Consider the following 26,983-nt stretch of genomic DNA (forward strand, 5'->3'; position numbering starts at 1 on the left):
ATTACTTATACAAAATCAAGACTTGAAGACCTTTGAAAATGAGGAATGCAGTACGAGGAAGATCATCGAACCAGTATTCGCCACTCCGTCGAGCCTGTGACACATACAAACGCAGAATGTTCAAACTGTTTCCAGACAGGTTTAACATATACCCTGAAATGTTATCATGTGGCAACTGTATAAAATCTGACCTTCCATTTGAGCCCGATCACCTCATAAAACTTATAAAAGTCTGAGAGACTGAAATACAAGCACAAAAGAACTTTGAGAACGCGTCATTTGTTAAATAAATAAAAAAGTAAGCTCTTCTGTGTGTTTGTACCTCAACATGGTTGCACCTGATTGGTTCAGGGCCTTAAAAGTGAGGAAACGATCCCGCGCGGCCATTCGTGGACGATAGAATCGCATTAGTCCGTCAAACTGCTTCAAAGACACTCCATCCGGCCTCTAAACAGACAAGCATGCACGTAAAAAATTTAACTAAATTATAAATCACTGAGCAGACTCAAAATCTCATGCTCACCTGTCGACTAACCAGCAGCTGGAAAGCATGCTCGATGGCAGATCGCTTGTGCAGAAGCAGAGATTTAAACTTCATCTTCTCAACTCCATTAAAGGTGTCAAAAACTACCGCCAGGAGCTGTTAAGGGTTAAAGAAATGAACATAAAATAATAATAACAGCACAATGTTAAGCACTATTAAGTTAGTGTTTGTAAATAAAAAAGGGTGTTTGATTGATGTCTATTGTATGATGCCATTTACTGTTTGGGAGCATTTTTTGTTTGTGTAAATGAGTATTTGCATCATATAAGAATAGCAACATATACATAATATAAATAAGTCATATGACAGACTTATTTATATGCTATTATACAATTATTTGTTATTAAAGCGTGTTTGTAATTTTAAAGGGCCTGGTGTTTGTTTGTTTCTCGAAGCATGAATGCAGCTTATAACATGTACAAAGTTTAATCTTAATCCATCTTAAACTTGTAAGCAAACAGATGTGATGCTGTTGAAAACGAACCAGATTCATGATAAAGTAGAGCTCGATGGACAGATACACGATGAAGAAAATGCACGACCAGCGATTCTTTGAATATGCCGGCATCATCACATCTGGGAAACTATTGAATATAAGAAATAAAACACAAAAACTGTCAAATACATTCATTACAGAGACGGACCACTAAACCATAATGACGATAGGACGATAGTAATTCTTATGTTCTCCACTGTATATGTGGGGTGTACATACTCACTTGGCAGTGGTCAGAAGGACGAACAGACTCACAATGCTGTTCTCCAGTGTGTTGAAATACTGAAGAGAGAACAAAAAGTTTATAAGTGTGTGAGTAGGTAATAGAAAAATGAAGCGAATGTGTGAAAGTATGAGTGTGATGTACTAACAGGGTCAGCCGGGTTGCTGGAGAACAGACAAAATCCCAGAATGGCAAAGATGACCATGAAGAAAAGCAGCAGAAGGAGGATATCCATGAAGGGCGGAAGAGACTGAAATATCTGCCGCAGGTTTCTGAGGGTGGACAGAAACGTCGTCTTAAAGGGACATTCCACTTTTTTTGAAAATATGCTCATTTTCCAGCTCCCCTAGAGTTAAACATTTGATTCTTACCGTTTTAGAATCCATTCAGCTGATCTCCTGGCGCTAGCACTTTTAGGATAGCTTAGCACAATCCATTGAATCTGATTAGACCATTAGCATCGCGCAAAAAAATAATCAAAGAGTTTCGATATTTTTTCTAATTAAAACTGGACTCTTCTGTAGTTACTTCGTGTACTAAGACCGATAGAAAATTAAAAGTTTAGATTTTCTAGTCAGATATGGCTAGGACTATACTCTCATTCTGGCGTAATAAACAGTGACTTTGCTGATGTAACATGGCTGCAGCAGGCGAAGTGATATTATATTATATTGTCCCCTTGGTTACTTTCAATGGCAGGGGACTATTTTCAGGCAGTGCGTAATAGCACTAGCCTGCTGCAGCCATGTTACAGCAGCAAAGTCCTTGATTATTACGCCGGAATGAGAGTATAGTTCCTAGCCATATCTGCCTAGAAAATCACAGCTTTTAATTTTCTGTCGGTATTAGTACACGATGTAACTACAGAAGAGTCAAGTTTTATATATGCTAATGGTCTAATCAGATTCAATGGATTGTGCTAAGCTATGCTAAAAGTGCTAGCGCCAGACCTGGAGATCAGCTGAATGGATTTCAAAACATTAAGAAACAAATGTTTAACTCTATGGGAGCTGGAAAATGAGCATATTTTCAAAAAAAGTGGAACGTCCCTTTAACCGTCGCAAAATTGCTGTAATGCACAGGGTCTATACACTGACCAACATTATACAACAATGTGCACTTTTACTCAAGTTTGTGGTATCTAAATTAATCATACACAAGAATAATCAAACACCTTGTTTGTAATTGTTTAAACTGCATAAAAGCAGGCCTGACATATTCCTTAAACATTCTTTATTTGCGTACAGCTCTGTATAAAAAAGTGAACTAGAGTTTGCATGCCTGCGAACAGCTCCACAGTATCTGCAGTCCACCAGAAAGATGGGCCGCAAGGCTCTTGTTACACGCAGGTGGGACGTCTGCCGAACTAAGACCACAATCGCCTCAACGAACTGAAGAAACAGGACACTTGTCTGGAACATTAAAAAAATATATATGAGACATACACATTTTAAAACTGTCAATCTTTAAAAACACACACAGTCATCACTTCACACATACAAACTAACGTAAAAAAAACAATAAACTAAAAACTGTATTTAACCCCATTCAGTGATGCTACATCAAACTATTTATCTCAATTAGAGAGAGGATCATAGGACATCACCGACAACCACATACGCACCTTCACCATGGTCCTTTTATGTCGTATGAAGGTGTGAAAGCCAAGCCATCGGAGCTTCATACACAACTCAAAGGCCACCATCGCCAACGCCAGCAACTCCAGCGTAGCGTGAACCTGTTAAGATAGTTGCGTGCACACAAATACTTATTTGCAAATGCATATGCACACAAAAATCACAAGCACATTCAGAAATACACAATGCAAATAAATGACAGAAGGCACCTACATAGACATCTAGGCGGAGAAAAGGGACGGCAGGTGCCTCGGCGAGAGACAGTAGCATGAGTAACACTGCAGTCAGCAGCTCCATCATGTAGAAGAGATGATTATGGGCGAACAGGTAGGCACTGAGTGCGTTGGCACTCCGTGGATGAGTAAAAAACTTGTCATTATTCTCTCCTTCCTAAAGACAATGACAAAAACAATGAAAAGGGCATCTATTCTGCTGCGTCAAACGTTTAGGGTCACTTACACAATCTTTCTTTATATTTTTTTACAATTAAGAATATTAGTAGGTTTTAAAATAAACTCATCAACACTACGAAAAAAACAAAAAACGCAATTAAGGAAAATTAATTCAAAATAAATAAAATTTGATATCACCATGGGATGCTTTAAAACACTATTAAAGGAGTTATTTATTTTGGGCTCATGTTGACCACTTTTTCATTACTCAGTCCAAGTCATCCATTTCAACACTTTGTTAATAATTTTTTTGTATTGTAATAAAAATGTATATTGGCACAATAATATTTTTCTCCACCTAACTCCACTTATGGTGGTAAGCCACTTAGTTGACAATACCGTCAACTGTGTGCTTAGTTCCATAATTTATTAAAATATCTTTTATTTTATGCTCAACAGAATAAAGAAACTCATACAGGTTTATAAAACCATGAGGGTGAGTAAATACTGACAGAAATGTATTTTTTGGGTAAACTTAATTCAAACATACACGCTTTCAGATTAAAATGCTCTTAAGATCATGAAAAACTAGGGCTGTCATAAATGCTTAAATCATCGTCTTATCGCGATTGTTTGACCTCATCGTGATGATTTTAGATCACCTCAATGATTGCACATCTCTCTAAAAACACAAGGGGGAGCTGCAGCGCACAAGACAGTATCAGATTACTTTTAAATGTTTGCAATGTGTATTAATATTTACAAAAGATTTAATTTAAATAATCACAACAATATGTGAAAATTATTTCATAAACAAAGAAAAAATGTATGAGAATTAAATGTCAAAGCAATAAAATAGACAAATAATCGTCAAAGCCCTAAAACTGGCAACTAATCGCCATAATCGCCACAATTTATTAGGCAATTACCCGCCAAATTTCATAATAGTGACAGCACAATGAAAAACTGTTCAGTTAATTGACCAATACATTGTATAAGTTTAAATAATGACCTGCAGGTATATTGCTGCTTCCTGGTAGTTCATTTCCCAGCTCTGCCGCAATGAATTCTGTGGCCTGGGGTCTGCTGTTCCTGAGGTTGGAATAATGACATTATTCACAATATCATAATTTCCTACCCCATCTGCGTGTAGAAAAGAAAGACATATCAGCATGTAGCATTTACTTTAAGTACAGCACCTTTAAAAAAAAAGATAGCTTTGGCGTAAATCCCCTAAACACACATACCCACACAGTCAAACTGCTCGCAGTATGTGGACATTTGGACTGGCCAATCATGCGTAAGCACAGTCATGTTGTCACATGTACTACTGGTTTCCATGGCAGCCTCTGTGATCGGCCCCTGGGCCCCAGATTTTAGACAGAGAGCATGTCACTGGTCAAGCAGTTGTCAGCACTGCAAGGGTTACTATCAACAATGCACTGGCACAGACCGGTTTCATTGTGCCAGGGTTGATGCAGTCAAAACTCCAAAAGCAGAACAGAATCATGTGGTGATGCTCACAATGCCTCAGAATTGTTTTAAAAAAAGAAATGCTCCATAACTCCTCCTGTATCAGTATTTCTCTTTACCAGTGTACATTTGACTCTGAATTCCGTCATTAATAAGAAAATTCACATTTCTAAGATATAAGCATTTAAGTACCGTCTGTCAATTCTGTCACACCGTGTAGATTTCTAGTCACATTAAGGATGGGATATCCAATCCAACATACGTCTGCAGTATTTGCACACAAATTATTCAAATAAAACTCCAAATTAGTGTGGCAGCCGGTTGGACAAAAAAAAACCTCAACAACGATTCACTGCTGGCTCTGTATTTTCACAAAAGATTTAAAGATGAAATCTTTTAGAAAATGTCTACCAATGTCTAGACAGAAACACCCTGGAATGTTCCCCTCACTCCCTCTCTGAAGTGTGGGCAGGAAATGGCACGGATGGTTCAAATATCCCAGTAGAAGAACACAGTGTCCATTGGATTTTCTCAAGCACTTCCTGTAGACCCTCCAATCAGATTCCACTGACACAAGTGGCCATTTCAAACGCTCATGTAATTTCAATCTGTTGGGAATATCCTCCTCTCATCCCTGTAATACCCTAGTTCGTGTCCTCCCTGTCTGGAAAATAGCTTGGCTTTTATCCCATAAAGTACATTTTGTCTCCAAGTCCAAAAATGCAGCGGTCCTCAAAGATAATGATGTAGTCTAAAAAACTTCTTGTGACTGAGAGTTTAATATGACTAATTCATAGGATGAGGGAAGCAAAACTTTCTCTTCCTTTCTATTCCGTATTACTCCTGTGTAAGCAAAACAATGAAGCTTAATCTAATAACAGCCTTCAAAACAATCACTTATAGCTAAGAGCTTCCAGTTTGACCAAATACAATCTGAGTTACTTAATAGTTGATGAGTTCAATGGCTCACCGCTATCTGTAAACAGCTTTCATTGAGTATGTACAGGACAATAGAAGTGTTTACTCTGTCAGACCAATAAGCGTCAGCATTATAACCACACACACACACACTGTTAATAGTGGGGTTTTGTTTAGTCCTGTTCCAAACACAGAGACCCAGCCTTTCTTCAAAGGAACAAAGGGAAACAAAACTGCTTTGATAAAAAAAAGATGTCCAACATAGACAATCTTTACTATGACAACAAAAATATTTTGAAACTGCATGGGGAAGTGAAGGCTTCGGATATTCGGTTCAGCTTTTAATGTTCTCGTCTCTTCCAAAAACAAGAAATGAAGTTTACTTGACTAAGTTTATGAGGAGCATGGTTATGTAATCCAATCAATCAGCGTTAATCAGCGTAAAGGTCATATATATAGCCGTCCCTCTCCTCTGTCCCATGACAGTTTTTTGCAGCATCTCTCCTCCACCCAAACGTTTTATTTTGCGCCACCATACTTACTCATGTAACTACTCATGTAATAGTCTTTAAAGGCGGAGTGCACAATGTTTGAAAAACGCTTTGGAAAAAGAAGTCGGGCCGACAACCAAAACACACTTGTAGCCAATCAGCAGTAAGGGGCGTGTCTACTAACCGACATCCTTGCCGGGGTTGCGTGATTTCAAATGTCAACACTGGCTTTCAAACATTGTGCACCCTGCCTTTAAATAGGGAAAACATGGAAGTGTTTGGTGGCTTCTAAATTCATCCCTGTTTGGATCCTAAGGAATGAATGGGGCTAGGCTAAATGCTAACACATTCAAGAAGCGCTGTACAAAGACTAAAAGTGCACACTGATATAAGATAGGTATGTATTAATTCACCCAAGCTGAGTTAAGAACATAGTAAAATATTGAAAAACAGTGGTGTTTTCCTTTAAGGATTTTCCTGTACAACTGAAGGAACATCTAAAATGCAAAAAAGCCATGTACTTCTGACTCAGGTCCTCTAAAGGTTCAAACATTCATCCCTTATCCCTATCAAAAAGTTTAGACACAAAGAGTGTATGTGTGCGAGTAGGCTGGGAGTCGAGAGAGGCCACAAACAGTGACAAACATCTGCCATAAAGCTGACATTGCAACAACTCTGCCTCTATGTGTCTGCTGTACAAAGGGCAGTTTGCTGTTGTGGTTTATACCTTATGACTTTAAATTGACCAAGTTGTTAATAATTAAATTTTTTAAAACATTAAAGCATTTCAAGTGTTATTGTGTGCAATTTTGTTTTAGGATAAAGCACACATTAAGCAAAGACAGCAGCATATAGGCCACATTCCTCTAGGTCTGCATGTGCCTACCGGCTACTAGTTGAGATGATGGACAGCTCTCTCCAAGTTATACAGATCTCCATTCTGAAATGATGTCCAAACTACACGACACACAATATTCCTGAACACAGCATGATGAAAAGACTGCAAACTATAATATAAAAAACTGACAATTTGGTGTGTATACTGCTAAATATTAACAGCACAAGCCACATGCACCAATTATTTAACATTTTTTAGCAAGGTAATAACTTTTCCTTAAGCAGGAAATACTTTGTTACACAGATACCATGTCATCCAAACAGCTCACTGATCTCTCAAATAACGTTAGCCTAAATCTTTAGAAAGGCTACCCATTACATTAAGGCATTTACCTGACTGTGGCTCCCTCTAGAGTTAGGGTAGGGAACTCCAGACCATTTAACTAGACAATTTTGTCTAACCTGACAATGGGGATGTTCCTTGCGATAAAGCAAAGGGTAATGGACATGTTTCCAGTACAAGCATTTTCTAAGTGATTAGTTTAATACATGCAATCTGTAAGACATCATATTAACTGATAGTTAAATAATATATAGTGTAAAATAGTGAAAAATCGAGTTCAGAACAGGATCTATATCCAAATTATCTCAGACTCATATTAAACCAGTTCCTAAGTGGGCTATTGCCATATAGTATCTGACAGGTCAGTCCTAAAAGACAAAAGCCAGTGACTGATGCCACTAGGGATGATAAAGGTCCAGATACAGTAGGCGCTGCTATGTGATGATAAAATTGCCTATTGGTTAAAAGATCAAGGTCAAATTAAACATCAGTCCTGCTCAGTGAAAATATGGATGTGAGTGGTAATAACATCATTGTATGAGAGGTATCAGCTGAAATAAATGCAATAACAATAATAATATGCATGGATATTACGCACTCTCTTCTTCCTCCACCACTAGCCCGCTGTTTGCATCGTCCCAGGTCAAAATCAGAGGCACGTCGTCGTCCCCGTCCGCCATCCCGCTGAACCGGAGAAATGGCCAGAGGATCCCAGTTTTAGAGGACACACAATCTGTAAGTTCAATAAACTAATCCTTGCAGCTGCAGAGAAACTTCACCGCTGGCCCATGCTACACAATACGAGCTGCACAACCCGTTTATCCACTCAAAGTCCACTTAAACTAATAAAGTTTAAATGTGTGTTAAAATCACATGTCAACTTTAACTGCCTGAGTTAAATAAATTATTATTAAAACCGTAACGGAGCCTGTCTGTTTACGTCATTTTCGACGCCCGGTGTTAAAATACATTAGACACGAGCGCAAAGTAAACGTTGTCTTTAGAAACTAAAATGAAACCTAGTTAACTTTCCAAAGAAGAAAAGTACAGTTTGGTCGAGTTTTTAACATTATAAATAAAAGAACCGCCGCCGACAAGCAGGAGGACCTGACGTTATGTCTTTTTACGACAGTGTCGTTCCTTGTCGGCAGAGACGGACGTGGTGAACTTTCACAATAAAAGTTTTAGTCTATAAACGTTTAATGCAAACGTACTACCACCACACGCATAAATAATACAATGGTTAAAAATATGTATTAAAATTGTATGTTTAAACATATCCGCGTGGACCACAAGGGAGATTTCTCATTTTGTAACAGCTGGGGTGTAAAATTAAAGTTCAGAACGTCATGACAACGGGCGTCATAGCAACTCATAAAATAACATCACAGTTTGCGCTTGTCCGTATCGTCCACTGTCAAGATTTATTTTTACAGCTTCTGCCCGGCATAACACGGTAATGCACAACACATTTATACTCCATTTTACTATAATAGCTGTTATAATTTGTTACATTTAAAATAAGTGATTTTTTTTTACATTTATTGTTTAAAAAAATGTTTAGAGTTTTAAAAAGCTAAACTTATTTGTATTATTTGTCCTGTGTTTATGTAGCATTTTAATAGTAGTCTCTCTCTCTCTCTCTCTCTCTCTCTCTCTCTCTCTCTCTCTCTCTCTCTCTCTCTCTCTCTCTCTCTAAGAAATTTCCAATGATGGCCTCAAAATCAGCTGTTCTTCCTTCAGAAGACATAATAATGTCAGACACACGTGCACCCAACATCCCAAACAAAACCAAAACCGACTTCATAAGGATTGTAAGCCCCTCCAGAAAGACTCTAGCATCTCTGGATGCACAGCTCATTATTGGGGTACTAGACGATTGTATTCAGCAAATGGGGATAGTCTGTGTTCTGCCCACTATACTCAGCTGTCCAGAAACACTTTCAGTGAGCTTGGGACAGGAGGTGGTCAAGGCCCTGAAAGAGCACCATACACTTGAAGAAAGGTACCAAGCTATGATGCTTGATAAGAATGTTGATGGAAGTGAACTGGAGGAAAAACAAGCCAAGTCAATAAAGGCAGTTCAGGATTCCCTCCGGAACATTCTGCGACTGCTTAGACGGTCTCTGAAAACTGGGAAGATGCTTGAAGAGGTAGGGCCTATAAAAGGGGAAGAGATGGGGTCTCGAAAGCTGAGGGATGGTCTGTGTGAGTTAAAAGAGGTTGTGCTCGAAAGGCTGCTCACAACTTCGGCTGAGGAGCAAAAACGCAGCAAGAAAATGGAGGAAGTCAGACAACGGCATAATAAGAACCAGGAGCAGGTGGACTCATTGGAAAGAGATGTTGCCTTGGCAATAAAAGATAGGGACACAGAGGTAAGGCACAACCATAGTAAAAAAAAGTACATTGTTAGTAGACCCAATATAACAACACCTTCTACAATACCACATTTATGACGAATTAGACAACTAAGAATCTTCACTGATTCAAAATTAAAGTCCCTTTTGTAAAGTCGCACCAGTAGGCGGCCAACTCTGGACAGTTATTTCAGTCATGCAAGACTAAAGTCCTATTTGGGTGATTCTCACCCAAAATCTTTATCAAAAATTATCATTACCGCAACATGATATTGCATTAAATATATGCATTTACAAACTCATGTTTCGGGAATGAGAACTAAAAAGTTGTCTGACAAACAAAATTTCAACTTTTATCTAGAGAGAAAAAATAAGAACTGCTTACCTGGTAGCCATCTTGAGTGTCACAGTCAATTATGTCCCTTCCAACAATTTATTTTTTTGAAAATGTTAGTTCCTTGAGGGCTTAAACAATGATTGAAATTTGTTGCGGAGGATGATAAAATTTTTCTTGGACACTTTTATATTCCTTATTATTGTCTCTACATTTACCAATGATCACCAAATACCACATGTTTCTTTACTGTAAATGTTTATTGTATAATATGCACTAAAGCGTTTTATTTTTTTATTTTTTTAATTATAAATATTTCCATGTCAAAGATCCCAAATCCAGTCATGGACACGTTGCGGTAATGAAAATTTTCCCCTTAATGTGGAAAAAACTACAAAATTGGTTTGTATGATGTCATTTGAAATCATGTGCAAAATAGTACGTGAAGAGATGTTTGTAACTGTATTATTCTTATTATTTTGATACTCTTACTTTTTTTATAAAAATGTTTCATGACATCTAATTTCACAAGAATCACCCATTTACTTGAATGGGAAAAGACCGATATCTCTAAAATTGTGTGCTAAAATCACAATTAACTGAAAGGCGGGACTTCCATCGCCAAACAGCCATGTTGAGCATTGCATTTTGCCACGTTCATAGTAATAGCAGTGATATATTTTGTTATATGCAATATCTTTGTTTAAATTCTCTGTACTTTTGTGCCATTTCATTTGCGTTTTTTATTTCATTTTATTTAATTTTTTCTATTCTTAGATCTCTACATTGACCAGCCAAATGCAAGAGCTAAAAAACTCATTGCATCAAATGGAACAGGGCTTGGAGGAGTTTGTGGTCCGAACTCAACAGGAAGCTGAGAAGCAGAGCCAGTCAGATAGGAACACTTCAGAGGGGAAGAGGGCTCACATGCAGCAGGAGGCCGATCACATGAGAGCTCAGCTAAATATTGATATCGCAAACCACAGAGAGAAAGAACTGGCACTGAGAAAGGTGTGTGTTTACGTTCCAAAGTCCTTAGTAAAAAACAGGTATAATGTTATTAACCTATTAAATAATAACAGTACCAGCATTTGTTTTGCTCTAAATGTTGCTTGCCTTGCAGAAAAAACACAAGATGGAAACAGAGATTGAGAACTTGATCCAAAAATATGATGCTGAAATGGGAGAGAAACAGATAGATTTATGCCGCTTATTCATTGGATAGTACAGCCCGGCATAGTCTCAGCTCGCTTTATTTTGGTACTTTGGTTCGGGTTTGGTTTCCATTAGAGTTTAGTGCCGCTTCAGAGTGTGTGGGATTATAGACTTTTATGTTTTGGTTGAAGCTATCTATATAAAATACAGTCTTGGGTATGTTTAAGTTTTTAAAATGTATAATGCGTATTATTATTATTTTACTTTAAAGCACCCATTTTATGTGGTTTTTAATAATTAAAATGGCAAAAATGTTGGAAGAGATGAGTAGTTTGCATTTTCAATTAAATGTATTTGTTTTTATGCACAATATTCATATGTGTTTTGTGTGTGTGCAGACAGAGGTGGAGAAAATTTCTCGCATATATGAGGAGGAGAAGGCAGAGCTAAGAGAGCTGGAGGAACATTGTGCCGATCTGGACCTGGAGTACTCCCAGATAATGGAGGAGCGACAGGAGGCTCAGGAGCAAAGGGAACAGCAGGAGAGAGAAAGAGAGTTGCACAGCCGAGCCGCCATTGTCATCCAGGCCCACTGGAGAGGTTTTTGTGTACGCAAGGCCATGAAGGCCAAAGAAAAGCCCAAGAAAGCAAAGAAAGGAAAGGGGAAAAAGGGAAATACAAAGAAGAACAGATGAGAGAAATTAATAAACAAGACTATTAGCATTATTATTCTCATTTTATCTAATTGTTGTGTGAGAATCATGATGCATTCAGAAGAAATGCTTTATTTTAAAGGGACCATAGGGATCATAGTGACCCTACAGCTGGTTTTCTTCTTTTGTTTAGGTTACAAACATTTTCTATTTCCGAAACCTGGAAAATGCTGCCTATAGCCTACAGTAAACCGGGATGGGAAGACATTAATCTGAATTCAGTGTTCAAGTAATATCTCATCTACCAAGATGCTTTAATGTCATTGATTTTTGAAGTACTCATAGGGGACTCCCACCATTCTGTCCTCAAAATAAAATTGGCATTTGATGGAACACTAAAAAGCAAATTCATTTATAATTGTTTATTTATTTTTTTCTTTCAATCGAATGATAAACAATAAAGTGCACAATACTACAATGCTGGTGAGAAGATGCATAGGCCATCTGGCAGTGTTTTGTGCGTATACATCCTCAGACTTTTGATCTATCTTGTGGTTTCTGAATGTGGGGTAGAATGATCTCTGATATTGTCTTTCTACGTGAATGAACCTGAAGAAAGTTTTGAATCTGAAAAAGGTACAAAATAAGGTTATTACAGCGAAAACAGCAGTTTATAACAGTAGTTGTATCATGTTTCTTATATCCAATTCAGTTAATATTAAATGGGTTGCACATAATTTGAAGTTATTTAGTATTTTATGAGTTTTTACCTTTTCCAACTGAAACAGAGTGTCCTCAACATCCACAGGAACTTTGCTAATCATGTAATAAAGGTTAAGGATTGTGACTTTAATCTGGCCCCATAGAAGTGTCTCTTTTGTTGCATTGGCCTGGATGTGCTTCAACACTGCTTCCTGTAAAACATTTGAATGTTTTGTTATCTTGTGAGATAAAACTTTTCACAAGACTGGGGTGAAAGTGTGTATGTGTGCATAAGTGTACCTATAGGTTTTTAAGTGTGTGCACACTTACCCATTTATATGCCTGTGCGCGTATGTTATCCAGTTGTGTCTGTTGCTGAGACAGTTTGTTGCTGTAGTCCAGGAGAACAAAGCTATGTTCATTTTTGTACTGTCTCAGTTCTAGCCCGATCTGTTTTCTTTCTTTCTCAGTTGCAGTATGTTTTTCCATTAGGTGCTCATGGAGGGACTGTACTGTTTGACAGCGGGCTATGAGTTGACCAATGTTCTCAAACTAAAATGTTATCAACAAAGAAAGATAGAGAGAGAAAAAATAAGTTGCATTACTAAACAATCTATAAAGATATGATGCATCAAGATAAATTAAACCTGAATTTGACAGTGTACTTGTTTGCTGAAGCAACTGTACTTAAAGGTGCAGTGTGTAATTTTTAGAAAAACCTCTTGACAGAAATGCAAAATAATATACAAAACTATATTATCAGGGATGTATAAAGACCTTTTTATAATGAACTGTTATGTTTTTATTACCTTAGAATGAGATGTTTTATCTACATACACAGAGGGTCCCCATACATGGAAGTCACAATTTTGTGCCGCCATGTTTCTACAGAAGCCCTTAACTGACAAACTTCTTTACTAAGTTGTCTCCATCCTTTCAATTTTTTCCAGTGGCGGCTACCATAGCTTCTCTATGCGCTTCAAAAGCGAGGGGTGAGCGGTGGACTGAGCCGTTGGTTGCAAATCGCAACCTCACTACTGAATGCCACTAAAATTTACACACTGCACCTTTAAGCACAATGATCTTTTATATAACCTTGTATGTTGTATTGGTTTCACCTTTTTTAGTTAAATTATTTAATAATAAAAATGTTTAAGAGAATAATTTTCCACAAAAAATGTATTTATACCCCTTCATATTCCACACATAACATAAATAGTCAATACCTTTCTAGACATCTTAACAGCACTATCCAGGAAGTGCTTGTAGATACTGGCTTTATTGACACGAGACTCAAGTAGGGCTTTTTGTGCCAGCAAGGCATCAAGTTTGATCTGTAGTTTCTCGAGTTTATGTTCTTTCAGCTTAATTTGAGCTCTCTCTGCCTCCGCTCTCTTTAGGGCATGCGTCCGTTTGGTATCATTTTCCTTAAAATAGAGAAAAAGCAATAACATGTAACTTAAAAATAGCAAATTGTAGAAATACAAATTATTACAAAAATACATAAATTGAGAGAATTGAGTCATATTTTCCATCAATAACAAGTTAAGATGCAGAATGTTGCCTTACCTTTACAAATGCGTTGTAATTCATTACAAATTCTTTCATTTTTTTCTCCTCTTTCATCATGTTTTCCTTTCTCTGTCTGAATCCCTCCCGTTTTTTGTCAACATCCTGACATTTACATTTATGCACTTGTTATATACAGTGCATTCGGTACATTTAATCATTATATGTGGATTAAACCTGTGATCGTTTTACTGCTAACACACAGCTCTTCCAATTGAGCTACAAGAACATTATTACTAACCTACTAAACTACACGAACACTTCTAAAATAAACAAACAATGATTTACAGAATGAAACATTATTGAGCTACAGAAAACACACAGCAGAAACATCAAATGTTAACTGGAATGACAACAATATTTCTAAATCCGAAATAAATATAATAATATAATATATTTTAATATTTCTCCACAACTACCTCCTTCTGTGTTTTCAGTTCTCTGTCCACGCGTTTGACCTCCTGGCGCTTCACCAGAAGGCGTGAGGCCTCTGTTGTTAAATCTTTTTCGTGCACTGCTTCATTTCTGCAAGTCAAGTTTGTACAATCTGTGACTGTATGCAAAAAATCCGCACAAATATGCACAAACAAAGCCCGGTTTACATCTCAGCACTTCCACTTTAATGTGAACCCCAATCGCATATGAATTGGTGATTAGTAACAGAAGATGTTGGAGATACGTCAATACACTTAAAACTTACGAGACTCGCTCTTCGTAAACAGTCCGAAAGTAATCATCCAAATTCAAGCTCATCCTTTCTGTTTTACGTCTGGCAAACTTCTACAGTCTCCTCACGAAAGAAACGGACAAACTTTCTTTGCTTGTTTTGTTTCCACAGCAACGAGAACAGCGGAACGTTTAAATCCGTTGCCCTCCAGTGGCAAAGTCAGTTCCAGATTTAGGGTGTTAGCAAAATCATTAGATGATTTTATTTGCTTATGCTATCCTTCGCGCCTTTCCAAATGCCTTAAATATGTCCACAAATGAACGACTCAACACATTGATACATATGTTTTTTTTGTTTTTTTTTTTTGTTTGTTTTTTAAATAATAATAATCATAATCATAATCATAATACACTCAAATATTTTTATAGATAATTATAAAAAATAATAGCTTATATCTATTTAAACAAGTAGTCTACTGATATATTAAATTATGTATTTTTTTATAGGCAAACTTTAAATAAGCCTCTATATCTTCTTGAGCTTTACGCCGTTTTAGCCACATTATACACTTTGTTGTCCGCGTCTTTAAATATTTATACGTTATTTAATGAATAATTCCTCTTGAATAACAATGCGCGAACATGAAAAGTGTCCTTTTTGTGATACGTAATGGACTTGATAAAATAAATTCAAATATGTTAAGTGTTTTTATATGTTTTCTATTCCTCTTGTTTTGGTGCGCGTGTCCACAGCTTCATTTATATTTCATCAACATGATTCTGTCTCGTGTCACCTTCTCACCTAATCCATTAGGGCCACGCGGACGTGTTGTTTTAGATTGAAGATTTCTAACACCCATGTAAATGTCCAAAGCCGCTCTTACAAGGAAAAAACATTTTTGAGGTCACATTTACCCACCCTATATAGTTATTTATGTTTCTGAGTTTAAAAGAAAGAAATTTAAACTACGGTAAATGTATTCTTTATTATGCAAATTAGAGTCATACAGTATATTCTGTATAATAATAATGCATGCAAATGTAGGCATTTTTGCATCTATTGTAATAGTTGCGCATGAGTCTGAATGTGAATCTCACTGGTGAACAGGGTTCAGAAAATGTCACAAAGCAAAGATTTTGCAGGACCTGGAGGAATTTTCTGAAAACCATTTAAGAGTCAAATGGCTCAGGACAAACAAGAAACCTTTAACAACTATCACAAAACAAAGAAATTGTCATTGATTGCCCAAATAACATCGTCCATATAAGAATCAGGTGTATGTAAACTTGTGAAAAAACTGTGTTATTATTCTGTGTTGCAAACTTTCTGTAATCATTTCTCGTGTGAAACAACTAAATTATTTACAAAATAATTACTAAATGAAAAACAAACCTTAATTTTAAAAAATCCTACTTTTTGTATATACATTCAGTATATATATACATTCAGTTATGGGGTCCACTGAACCGCCCTGTAGCAGTTATAAAGATAATACCCTTATATGACACTTGCAGAATGAAGCCAGGCATCCCATATATAGCCCTATACTTGACCCAAAGCCTGACCTTAAATTATTAAGCAAAAATGCATAACTGTGGTACTCCACACATCAGATAAATAAAGCCAGTATTAAATCTGAAGTGTCTCTGCATTGTCTTCACACATGATCGAACACTGAACAAGCCCAGGCAAATTCATTATTCAAGAGCATAACAGTGGTGAATGAGTGAGCAGAAGAGCCACTCTGTGTTTAGGGTGATGTTTACTATCACTTACTGTTGTGTAAGTGATAAGACAACACTGCTGTCCCGCTGTGCCGGGGTCAGGGTGCATTTGTTTATTTGTTTCATGTATTGCATCGTTTAGTGTTTGCAACAGGGGGCTTGTTTATGGAAAGTAAACAGCATCGAACTGGGGTGAGACAGGTTAGGGTGTTTTAGATAGCCGCTACAAGTGATACGTCTTATATAAACATTTTAATTTTTTAGTTAATGAATCAACTTATCATAAATTCAGCACCTTTTTATTAAGAACATATTCTTATTATTACAGAGGACAAAACAGTGTTGTTGTTGCCAAGAAACATTCATTCAAAAATATTTTCTTTAGGGTCAACTAGGAGGCCAAACATTTCATTGCGCCGAAACCATATTCAAGCAGACATAAACGATGTAGGTAGACATTTAAAAAAAGCTTCAGATTAGTGAAACAAGTGTTTGTGAAAGGTCAAGCTGTGGACATTAGGTCTTACACACATACACACACATTGTTTGGCCGGCGGTGCCACCCGTGGTTAGTGATATCATTATGGCAGTTTTGCGCAGAGGGATTAGGAATCTCTCGCTAATAGAGAGCGACAGTGGCTCCTTGCTGCCGAAAGGAGACTGGCCCGTAACATTCGAAGGTGGGTGGGGGTGCATCAGGGGTGCCCCATTCACCCTCACCTCATCTACAATGCCATGCAGCACTAGCTGAGAGGAAAACACTTTTCCTTGGTCTTTTTTACCTGGGAAGCGTAAGCAGATAAAAGCATTGATAAATTAGAAGTACATTTACATAAAGATTCAATATGCATTTCTGTATGAAAACATAAAATTTAAATTATTCTTTACTGTATTCTTTTTAAAAAATTACAGTATTTGAGCAGAAAATATGGGTTAATATTTCACTTACCTATCAACTAATGTATTAATAAATTAATGATGCAAGTCTGTTAGGCTTTGCCAAGTGTGTCTACTGGAAGGGGATTATAAGGTCTCCATGGGGAATAGTTGTCTTGTTGGGGTGGAGGGGCTTCCATATTAGTGTTTTTTGGTCCACTAAGCATCAAATACACACACGCATGCCATGTCCCACTGCAAATCTGTACGGCTGTAGGAATTTAAAACGGATTATTGACAACTACAGACTATACTTTATTCTCTCTGAGGCTATAGCATCATCTCAAAATGTTTTTGTTAATCCAGAGAATTAAATAGAATAATTGGATATTTTAGATTTTGGGGAAGTTGGAAAGGCTGCAAAGAAAATTCTCAAATTACATTTCACAATCTTAATAATACTTATGCACATTTTCAGCTTGTTTTATGAATTTTGATCTTGAGTCTATATTTTGTTTAGTTTGCATTTATCTTTTAGGCCAAAATATGCTAATTATGAATGTTCTTTTATCTATCTTCGTATTCTGTCATTCTGTTATTACTGTTAATATAATTTACCATCAACTAACTTAGTCTGATAAACTTTGTTTTGAGGTGACGACTATCATTAACTGATTTCCTTTTTTGTTAATCAAAGCTTGAAAGGGGGATTACGGAAAAGAACAGTTTTAAAATACAGATTAGTTGTGAGCTGCACAAACGCAAACATTAAGATGAATGCCTTTCAATCTCCTACCACATCACAATAAATTTGCTTAAGTGGGCATATTTCCCTTTTGCATTTCACTTAAGTGGGCATCTTTACAATGAACGGGTTAATAGCATTACAGGCTAATGTCAGAGAGGTAAAAAGGCCTTTATTGCACCATGTGCCCCAGAGTGTACTGGGGGCAGCGGCGTGTTTCCTGTAGGAGCTGGATGATGCCATTAGAATTGAGAAAATGAGCTCAGATCACTTAATTACCAGTAAATGAATGCTTAGCTGGGCCGGGAAATCCAGTCAGGGTCAAAGGCATTTCAAAGACTTCATTCCGATTGAGAGCTGCTTCTTAAGAAGAAAATCAACTGGAGCCTGGAATTCCTCTGACATAAAAAATGGCAGATGATTGTATTTCATATGGTGCTTAACACAGTGTTGAAATATTTGTTGGTTTTGTCAGAAGTTATTTAACCACTGTGCAGTAGATGCTATGTTTTGTATAACAGTGATCTCAGGTTTTTTCATGATAAACTGATGTTCCCTAAAGAGCTTTACTCATGCATCAGAAAAAAAAACTTCTGATCTCTCAGCTAAAACTCTAACATGATGTGTTAAACTACAGCTATGAGGCACACAAACACACAAAGCTAAACTGCTGTCATGTAAGTGCACTTCAGAAACTGGTTTATACCTGTAAGGTTGTATAATATCGTTATATTGTGCATAACATATTTACTTTTGGTACTTTTGCTTGCAATGAAAATGATCCCAAACTAAGCATGAAGCGAACCGCATAAAGACTTTAAATTAATTAATTCATTGGTCATAAATCATTAAATCATACACATATATTCTTTGGGAAATGGAAAAAGCAATCTTTTTTATTTAATTTTTTGAATATTAAATATTTTAAAATATATTTAAACCTACACTGCTATATTGTCTTTACTTAAACAATCAAGCAAACATTACTTAATATTTTGTGTTCTAATTTAATATACTTGGACAAAATCTTAGTTCAGCAAAAAAATTGTGATGAACAATAAAAGTGTAATAAACTTAAAATGACCATTACATGTTGTGAGGAATACCCTTTTCCATATTTTGATTAATGCTTTATCACAGAATAAACACAGATAATAACTTAAACAATAATTGTTTATAAAATGCCATAGAGGTTTATGCTCTAGTATTATTGATGTTGTTTGGTTGTAAATGATAATTTTATGAAGTCACGGTTCATGTGATCAGTGTTTACATGGATTCTGTTCAGTTCACTGCTTTTCTCTCCATGCACAATATTGAAAATGCAAGTAAAAATGCAGCTCTGTGTGTGTTTCTGTGGAGAATGACTGACTTTCAGTTACAGAATTTTGTGTTATAATACAGTTTTAACAAACTTAATATTCATGAATTAAAAATTAAAAACATTGAACTCAATTAACTAAGTGGAGATGTTGGGCAGAGCAATTTATAACAAATTATTAAATCAACTTCAAATTAAGTGCACTGAATTTGGTGATCTATGCTGGAATTAAATTACATGTACTCTTGTTTTAGTTCACTTGAATTTGTTTAAGTCCGGGTTTTTTAGTACATATAAATATAGAAACAGCATATAAACACAACAAACTACAGACTGTGGACTTATTTTATTTTAGCCTCATATTCATAGTCAAATTTCTAAAACAAAAAAAAAAACATCTCACAAAACACAGAAACTCTAAAGCAAAAAAAAAAAAGAAATGCTCAATAAATTAAACAAGTGCATTAGAAATAAATATAAGCACAATTTGTGAATTTAAAATCAATAAATAGCTCATTATAATAAATAATTTCAACATTAATTTCACAACATGAAAAACTTTTTTTAAATTCTTATTGCTCAGTGTGTCTATAAATAAATGTCCAGCTGAAATCACTGCCCAGTCTCTCTCACTATCTCTCTTTATCTTGCGCCTTGGGCCATGACAGGATTGGTAACATCACTGCTCCCTTAATTGAATGTGACACGTGCAGTACACAGCATTCACTTTTTTTCATCATAACAGATAAAACTAAACAAAATAAAAGACCCCCATAAAATCCATCTGTGGTTTATGTACAGTTGAGGTGGGTAGAATATTTAAAGTTTTATATCTGACAGAATATTGAATACTTGTTAGTGTTTTTATAGTAGGATAACTGAAGTAAAATATTATTACACAGCATTATCTCTAAACTTCTAAAACTACTGACCACAGTGAAACAACCCACCATCAGAAAACATTTTGTTTGTTTTTTTACAAAAAATATCTTATAACTATCAAGGTGTGTGGCAATGATAAGAGAAATTTACAAAATTCACTGGAAGATATTCCAGTTATCATCTACAAATATACACAAAACTCAACACATCACTAAAGAAGCAGGGGACATGCAAAGGTCCATCACAAGGTTCGGGATGAGAGGAAATGTTTTCCAATTTTGTTTTCAGTTTCACATGTAAATCTTTCATTTATCCACTGAAATTTAGTTGCTCCACAGTGTTAGTGAACAGACAAAGTTTTGGGACACCTGCCTTTATATGCACCTGAACCTGAATGACATCCCATTAGTAATCCATAGGGTTTAATATGGAGTTGGCCCACCCTTTGCAGCTATAACAGCTTCAACTCTTCTTGGAAGACTTTCTACAAGGTTTAGGAGTGTGTTTATGGGAATTTTTGACCATTCATCTAAAAGCACATTTGTAAGGCCAGACACTGATGTTGGCCGAGAAGGTCTCACATGTAGTCTCCGCTCTAATTCATCCCAAAGATGTTTTATTGAGTTGAGGACAGGACTCTGTGCAGGCCAGTCAAGTTCCTTTGCTCCATCAATGTCTTTATGGACCTTGCTTTGTGCACTGGTGCACAGTCATGTTGGAACAGGAAGGGGCCATCCCCAAATTGTTCCCAAAAAGTTGGGAGCATGAAATTGTCTTGGTATGATGAAGCATTAAGAGTTCCTTTCACTGGAAGTGAATGGAACACCTGAATTCAATGATTTGGAGGGGTGTCCCAAAACATTTGGCAATGCACTCACCTAAAGGATTATTAGGAACACCTGTTCTCATTAATGCAATTATCTAATTGTGGTCCTGGTCAAGACAATCTCCTAAACTCCAAACTGAATGTCAAATGTTGGGCGTGGCGTGGCGTGGCGTGGTTGTTGGTGCCAAATGGGCCGGTCGGAGTATTATCTGCTCAGTTACGCACAACCATTTCTAGGGTTTACAAAGAATGGTGTGAAAAGGGAAAAACATCCAGTATGCGGCAGTCCTGTGGGCGAAAATGCCTTGTTGATGCTAGAGGTCAGAGGAGAATGGGCCGACTGATTCAAGCTGATAGAAGAGTAACTTTGACTGAAATAACCACTCGTTACAACCGAGGTATGCAGCAAAGCATTTGTGAAGTCACAACACGCACAACCTTTTTATTAGAACCTATTATACTAATAAATAAAAGAAACCCTGCTTAAATCTACTTAATATCTATTTTATGTTGAAATTTGTTGGTGTTTATTGTGACTTTATAACAGAATAATATGACAGATGTAAACTGACAAACTGCATGTGATTAACAACTAGACAGAAACTGCGGGGCAAAATACTTTCTGATTTCAGGATGAAGTTATTAGGAAGTTACGAAAACGATTCACAGACTCTTGGTCTCTCACGCAAACACACACACATCCCACGTACTTGCTCAGCTGCCTCCACACCAGCTGTTTGTTTGTTGATTTTGGCTGAATGATCGATTGCAAGCGTAAAGCGGGAAATCGCTCATCATGCAGTGCGACTGGACACCCACCTCGCAGGTGTATTGCGGATACAGTTCCTGAGAGAAGTCGAGACCAAAATTCCCAACCATTTCTTTAGCGGAGGAAAAGCTTTGGTAAGTATTGCTGTCCATGTAAGATGCCCACCTAAGGTCCTCCGTGGCCACCTGAGCGCCTCCATACATGCAAGGCTGATTCTGTGCAGTATCCATAATACAGGGGGCCACTTCAGGAGAAACCTGATAGGTGAAGGGGTGGTATGTGGGGTCACTAATGGGAGGAGTTTCAGTGAGGGTGTGGTCATGATCACCTGCATAAAGAAAATAAAATGTAGCTCTAATCCCATTTTATTTAAAATCTTACACTTTCCCAATTAAAGTGTAGGCTACTTGTGAAAACTTTAGACTGTACGTTGTACCTGAAGTGTCGGAGCAGGCGTAGCCAGGGCTGGGTTTTTGTGGCATGGTGTATTCGGACAGAGATGGACAGTCTGGAGAAGGAGGAGACACTTTTTGTCTGGCAGTAGTACGTGGAATTAGTGGGTACTCCTTACTGGGTAAAAAATGCAAAAATGACAGCAGGGTGTTAAATAAGAGTGCAGGGTGCGGGAAAGCAGGCGGACACATTTTGCATGTTCGCCATGGAAGGGCCAATGGGGTAAGAAATATCATTACAGTACTGATCATTTCTAATTAAATTGTTAAGCTAAGGTTCAATTATGGTCGCTAACTATCCTTTCTCTGCCCCCTTTCCAATCTGACTCATCCTTCTTTTTCTATAAGCTAACACACACACACATTAGCCCCTCCATGACCTCAGTGTGACAGCGTGTTGTGCCTTTCTGCTCTTAATATTGTTACACTATAAATATCCCTCTCTCGTGTGTCACATTCAATGCTGTCAATGTGCAACGCAAGCTTTGACTTTGGTTCCCTAAACATGCGAGATAAAAGGACAAAATATTCTCTGTGTATCTAAAAGAATAGTGGATATGAGATGCAGCACACAATGACATCACATATGATTTCTCCCTTAGTTGCCCCTTAGGGAAAAAAATAAAGTCAAGGTTGAAGGCATAAGCAAAAACAAAAAAATAATAATTATTCACTATTAATTTATTGTTACACATAAAAAGAAACCTTATATTTCACTATAACCTTCTACAGTTTGTTTGTGCACATTTTGTGTGTCTTACCTTGGTGTACGAGACATGCGATGCAGTTCGATATCATCATTTCCACGGAAACCTTTTGCAAATGGATTATTCTCGATCTTCAGCTGAGTGATCTTGGATAAAAAAAACACAGGATTAAGGATGAACACTTTCTGTAAATCTAGATGGGTCCTGCTGTTATTCTTACTGTGTGGTTCTGGTAGGAAGTAACAGCGATGAAGGCCGTCTCAGGAAAGGAGTGTGTGCAGAAACTCGTGTTGTTAGAGCCAAAGCTGTTCCTTTCATCAGCCTTCACTATGTGTAGGCGAGGCTGGTATTTATGCATGGAGTTTAAGATGATCTGCAGCAAATAACAGCGAATTATTTCAAGTTAAAGGTGCACACCACTAAATAGAGAGTTTAAATAATCGATCAAATTAGTGTTTCATCACTGACATGTCCGAAAGGGTCCAGGTGGTTGTTGGTGAGCTTGAGTTTCTGGAAAGAGACAAGCTGTCTCATCCAGTGAGCACCTGAGGCCGGTGAGTCTGAATGGACATACAGTCTGCCTGGGATCGCAGGTTCAGCCTTACCACTTATAGACCTGCAAAACAGATAAGACATAAACAATTTAGACTAGTCCAAAATTAACAAGTAGAAAAATTATCTGTAAAAGAAACTTTCTTTAACTTAAGAATTTTAACCCTCTTCTGTCATTCTGTAATGTTTCTATGAATGGAGATACCTGCATCTCTGTTTCTCTATATAAAAACGTAAATGACACTTAATTTAGTTCAATTCAATACATCTTGTGTTGTGTATTTCATCACCACAAATCACTGAGGTGTGGTTTCCCAGACAGGGCTTATCCTTGTCCCAGACTAAAATGCATGTTTGAGCTGCCTTAATTTAAAAACATCTTGCACTGACATATCTTAACATATAACAGTTCCATTATTTTGTCTCAAGATGCACACCAGTAATGTTTTTTGTAAAACTACTTAAAAGTCCTAAAACAAATGCCTAGTCCTGGCTTAAGGTGAAACTTGTCTTTGTTTAAAACCAATTATAAGAATAATGTTTTCTTGTATTTTTTTATTAATATTGATTTAGTAAATAATTATTATTGTTCAAAAATTGAAATACCTTTTTTTTTAATCGCAGATCTTACCATTTGTTATCGGCAAATTTATACCGGTGCTCGTCGGCTGCAATAATGTCCATCAGTAAGATATATTTCGCTTTGGGGTTAAGACCTGTGACTTTTACTTTATAGCTGGGAAACATCCGTCTGAAAGAGACAACAACATCAACAATAATAATAATAATTTATACATAATAAATTTCCGATTGCGTAAATAATTAATTTACGATTTGATTAAAAAAAGAGAGACAGGATCATGCACAAAGAATAAACAGCATTCAGAAATACATTCGATTAAATAAAGAACAAATCAATAGTGAAAACTATAGTTAACTATATAACTGCGATTGTCGCTCACCTGCCAGCTTTAGTGATGATCATCTCTGTAGTGACATCATGAAATTTTGCCCACAGATCTCTTTCGTGCAAATAAACTTTGATTCCCTCCATCCCCTGCACGCAAGGGTCAAAACACAACTGAAAAGGCATTTTCGTTTCTTTTTCTGTCTGAAATTATTTTTTCAGACCAAATAGATGGTGAAAATATCGGCAATTTAATTATATAAGATGTTGTTATTTCATATATTTCTTATTTTGTTATTTATTTCACATTTTGAGAAAAATAATTTCACAAAAATAATATTATTTTGTTCCATTATTTCATTTAATTAAAATATTATACTATTTTATGGGTTAAGTCACATAATAAATTTCTCTGTTTGCTTTTTGGATGTATTAGGCTATTATTTGTATCCTCTTATGCGCAATAAAAACAGTTAAATCAAACAGCAATGAAATACAATGATCAGAATTAAACTGGAATCTTATTTTAATAATAATCTTTGTTTTTTAATCTCGGGAAAGATAAACGTGCACATGGCTGACCTGTTGGGAGAGCTGAGCTTGCGATGGCGGTGACCCGGTTTTGTTCCCACTGTGATGTCCAGGATCTTTCTCCTTTTCAAAATCCATCCCTGGAGAAGCGCTACCAGAACAGGACTGTACAGAACCGAACTCTACATGTGCCATATCGCCAAAAGAACACAACTAGGATGAAAATTTAAGATGAGAGGGAAGACAGACATCACGGACATTTAAAATAAAATGTATTTAAAAAAATGAGTTGGCAGGAATTATGCATTGACATATAGCCTACACATAAACGCGGGTTTTATATTGGTTAAATTCTTCTAATAAATATTTAACATTTTAGTAAAATAAATCTTGTTAAAATTACTTTGATTAAAAAGCTCTAATTGGTAGAAAATGTCGTTGCATTCCATATAAACAACCTATATTTAATGATGCAGATTGTGATAGGTAACATTTAATTTGTTCAATTTTTAATCTCTTACCCCATGCTGTCGAAACAAATTGAAGGCGTAATTTAAAAAGCGCCCAAATTGTTTATTCCAAATATATTACAAACATCCTTCAGTGCCGATGACAAAAATATTTCAGAGTGATTATTTATCGCATTCCTTCTTTTCTCAGACCCCGATCCTGTTCTCTTCCCTTCTGTCGTATTTCTATTTTCTCCATCCATTTTCTATCTCCGGTTAGAATGATGCCTGCTCTGTCGTCACACATTTTTCATTCACACACTCATGACAAGCCATGTCTAAACCCTCACTAAAATAATGATAACAAAAGCTCAGCAACACAGGCTACTGCGCGAATACCACGGGTATCTCCCTGTAAATGCTTCCCCAAATATCCAAAACAATGGAGAGATATGTTATACGTCACATTAGATGAAAATTGCAATAGGCTATACTTACCTTTCTTGTGCAGAATTTTTGCATCGGTTCGAGATGGTTAAGTAAATAATCTGCGCTTGTCAGTCAGCATCACTGAGCGCGAGGCTGGCGCGCGGCAGGGTTAAAAGTTGAGAAGGTCGAAAGGAGGTAACTAGGCGCAGACTCCGATTCTCTTTCTCTATTAGTTCGTTTTGTTTGCTATATAAAAACAACACTCCTCTCAGTATCAACTTTTCTCTGTTTGATGAACGAGCTTTTAACCATGTGCCCTTTCGTGTTCTGTCACTCATACACACTATACACATTACTTAAACACAGGCTTCCATAAATAGACAAGTGGATGATAACGGGATAGCTTGCACACTACGGAGTCGTGGGAACATTTTTCGATGTGATAAAATGGTAATCCTGCAATCGCGTGCCGAGATAAGCATAACTCGGACAGTGCGTGATGACGCTAAACTCGAGACCGCGACCTGGATGGATGTTTTTAATTTAGTAAAGCAGTTTCGTCTTATTTACTTTACATTGAACGATACAATTGCAGATTATACTTATATTCCTTATTATATTTTTAAAGAATATTAATTTATGAAATAATTAAAATCGAAATAGGCCGATACACAATTTATAAACCATTGATTTGAAATTAAACGATCATACGCCGCCTTGTTTTGACTTTTCCTGGCCTATAATTTTTAATGAGTGATTTTTTGGGTAAAACAAAGAAAGTGCGCCATCTAGTGCAATTTTTTGCATGTCTATAACTAAACATTTCAAGGAGCATACTGTTTTACCAAATTCATAAAGGTTTAAGTGTGTTTGTAATGCCCCTTAAACGCTGTTAATACTACACACATACATATATATATATTCATTAAAACAGTTAGCAAAGTTATAATATTGCTATATCAGTCACAATTATCAAGGGCAATAATTGGTTACTGGTAAATATCAATAAAAATTCATTAGGA

The 26,983-nt window shown here is 36.6% G+C and overlaps 4 protein-coding genes across 8 annotated transcripts in view; 1 reads left to right on the plus strand and 3 right to left on the minus strand.

The window, feature by feature from the left end:
* Nucleotides 1-8,550, minus strand: part of tpcn1 (two pore segment channel 1) — a 16,211-nt gene extending 7,661 nt beyond the window's left edge. The window contains exons 1-12 of one of the 4 annotated variants that reach the window (XM_055198917.2): nucleotides 7,953-8,550; nucleotides 4,305-4,384; nucleotides 3,114-3,290; nucleotides 2,888-3,001; nucleotides 2,545-2,675; nucleotides 1,412-1,535; nucleotides 1,264-1,322; nucleotides 1,029-1,128; nucleotides 524-640; nucleotides 323-447; nucleotides 192-240; nucleotides 31-94 (exon numbers count right to left, since the gene is read on the minus strand). In XM_055198917.2, coding sequence (XP_055054892.1) covers nucleotides 31-94; nucleotides 192-240; nucleotides 323-447; nucleotides 524-640; nucleotides 1,029-1,128; nucleotides 1,264-1,322; nucleotides 1,412-1,535; nucleotides 2,545-2,675; nucleotides 2,888-3,001; nucleotides 3,114-3,290; nucleotides 4,305-4,384; nucleotides 7,953-8,034 — 1,222 coding nt within the window. In that variant the 5' untranslated portion in view covers nucleotides 8,035-8,550. Of the gene's footprint in view, nucleotides 1-30; nucleotides 95-191; nucleotides 241-322; nucleotides 448-523; nucleotides 641-1,028; nucleotides 1,129-1,263; nucleotides 1,323-1,411; nucleotides 1,536-2,544; nucleotides 2,676-2,887; nucleotides 3,002-3,113; nucleotides 3,291-4,304; nucleotides 4,436-4,539; nucleotides 6,108-7,060; nucleotides 7,123-7,952 lie in introns of those variants that run through there. The other 3 variants (XM_055198916.2, XM_055198918.2, XM_055198915.2) reach the window with 3 other exon arrangements.
* On the plus strand, nucleotides 8,516-11,926 carry drc10 (dynein regulatory complex subunit 10). The gene is made up of 5 exons (XM_073860524.1): nucleotides 8,516-8,810; nucleotides 9,055-9,729; nucleotides 10,823-11,056; nucleotides 11,169-11,237; nucleotides 11,596-11,926. Exons 2-5 carry the CDS (start codon nucleotides 9,064-9,066, stop codon nucleotides 11,893-11,895), a joined length of 1,269 nt encoding a protein of 422 aa, XP_073716625.1. The 5' UTR covers nucleotides 8,516-8,810; nucleotides 9,055-9,063; the 3' UTR covers nucleotides 11,896-11,926.
* Nucleotides 11,927-12,260: 334 nt separating this feature from the next.
* On the minus strand, nucleotides 12,261-15,102 carry cfap73 (cilia and flagella associated protein 73). Its single transcript, XM_055198921.2, has 7 exons — nucleotides 14,825-15,102; nucleotides 14,544-14,649; nucleotides 14,125-14,229; nucleotides 13,782-13,982; nucleotides 12,886-13,107; nucleotides 12,624-12,767; nucleotides 12,261-12,480 (listed from the first exon to the last, which is right to left on the minus strand). Exons 1-7 carry the CDS (start codon nucleotides 14,875-14,877, stop codon nucleotides 12,385-12,387), a joined length of 927 nt encoding a protein of 308 aa, XP_055054896.2. The 5' UTR covers nucleotides 14,878-15,102; the 3' UTR covers nucleotides 12,261-12,384.
* Nucleotides 15,103-21,304: 6,202 nt separating this feature from the next.
* tbx5b (T-box transcription factor 5b) lies at nucleotides 21,305-26,835 on the minus strand. 2 transcript variants are annotated; one of them, XM_055198904.2, is made up of 9 exons: nucleotides 26,031-26,835; nucleotides 25,135-25,296; nucleotides 24,608-24,702; nucleotides 24,277-24,396; nucleotides 23,562-23,709; nucleotides 23,314-23,466; nucleotides 23,148-23,239; nucleotides 22,371-22,504; nucleotides 21,305-22,262 (listed from the first exon to the last, which is right to left on the minus strand). In XM_055198904.2, exons 1-9 carry the CDS (start codon nucleotides 26,052-26,054, stop codon nucleotides 21,880-21,882), a joined length of 1,311 nt encoding a protein of 436 aa, XP_055054879.2. In that variant the 5' UTR covers nucleotides 26,055-26,835; the 3' UTR covers nucleotides 21,305-21,879. The 2 variants fall into 2 exon arrangements, with proteins under 2 accessions (XP_055054879.2, XP_055054880.2); XM_055198905.2 differs by having other exon boundaries at nucleotides 25,605-26,834.
* Nucleotides 26,836-26,983: the final 148 nt, after the last annotated feature.

This window comes from Misgurnus anguillicaudatus, chromosome 22 (genome assembly GCF_027580225.2).
Source record: "Misgurnus anguillicaudatus chromosome 22, ASM2758022v2, whole genome shotgun sequence".
Lineage (NCBI taxonomy): Eukaryota > Metazoa > Chordata > Actinopteri > Cypriniformes > Cobitidae > Misgurnus > Misgurnus anguillicaudatus.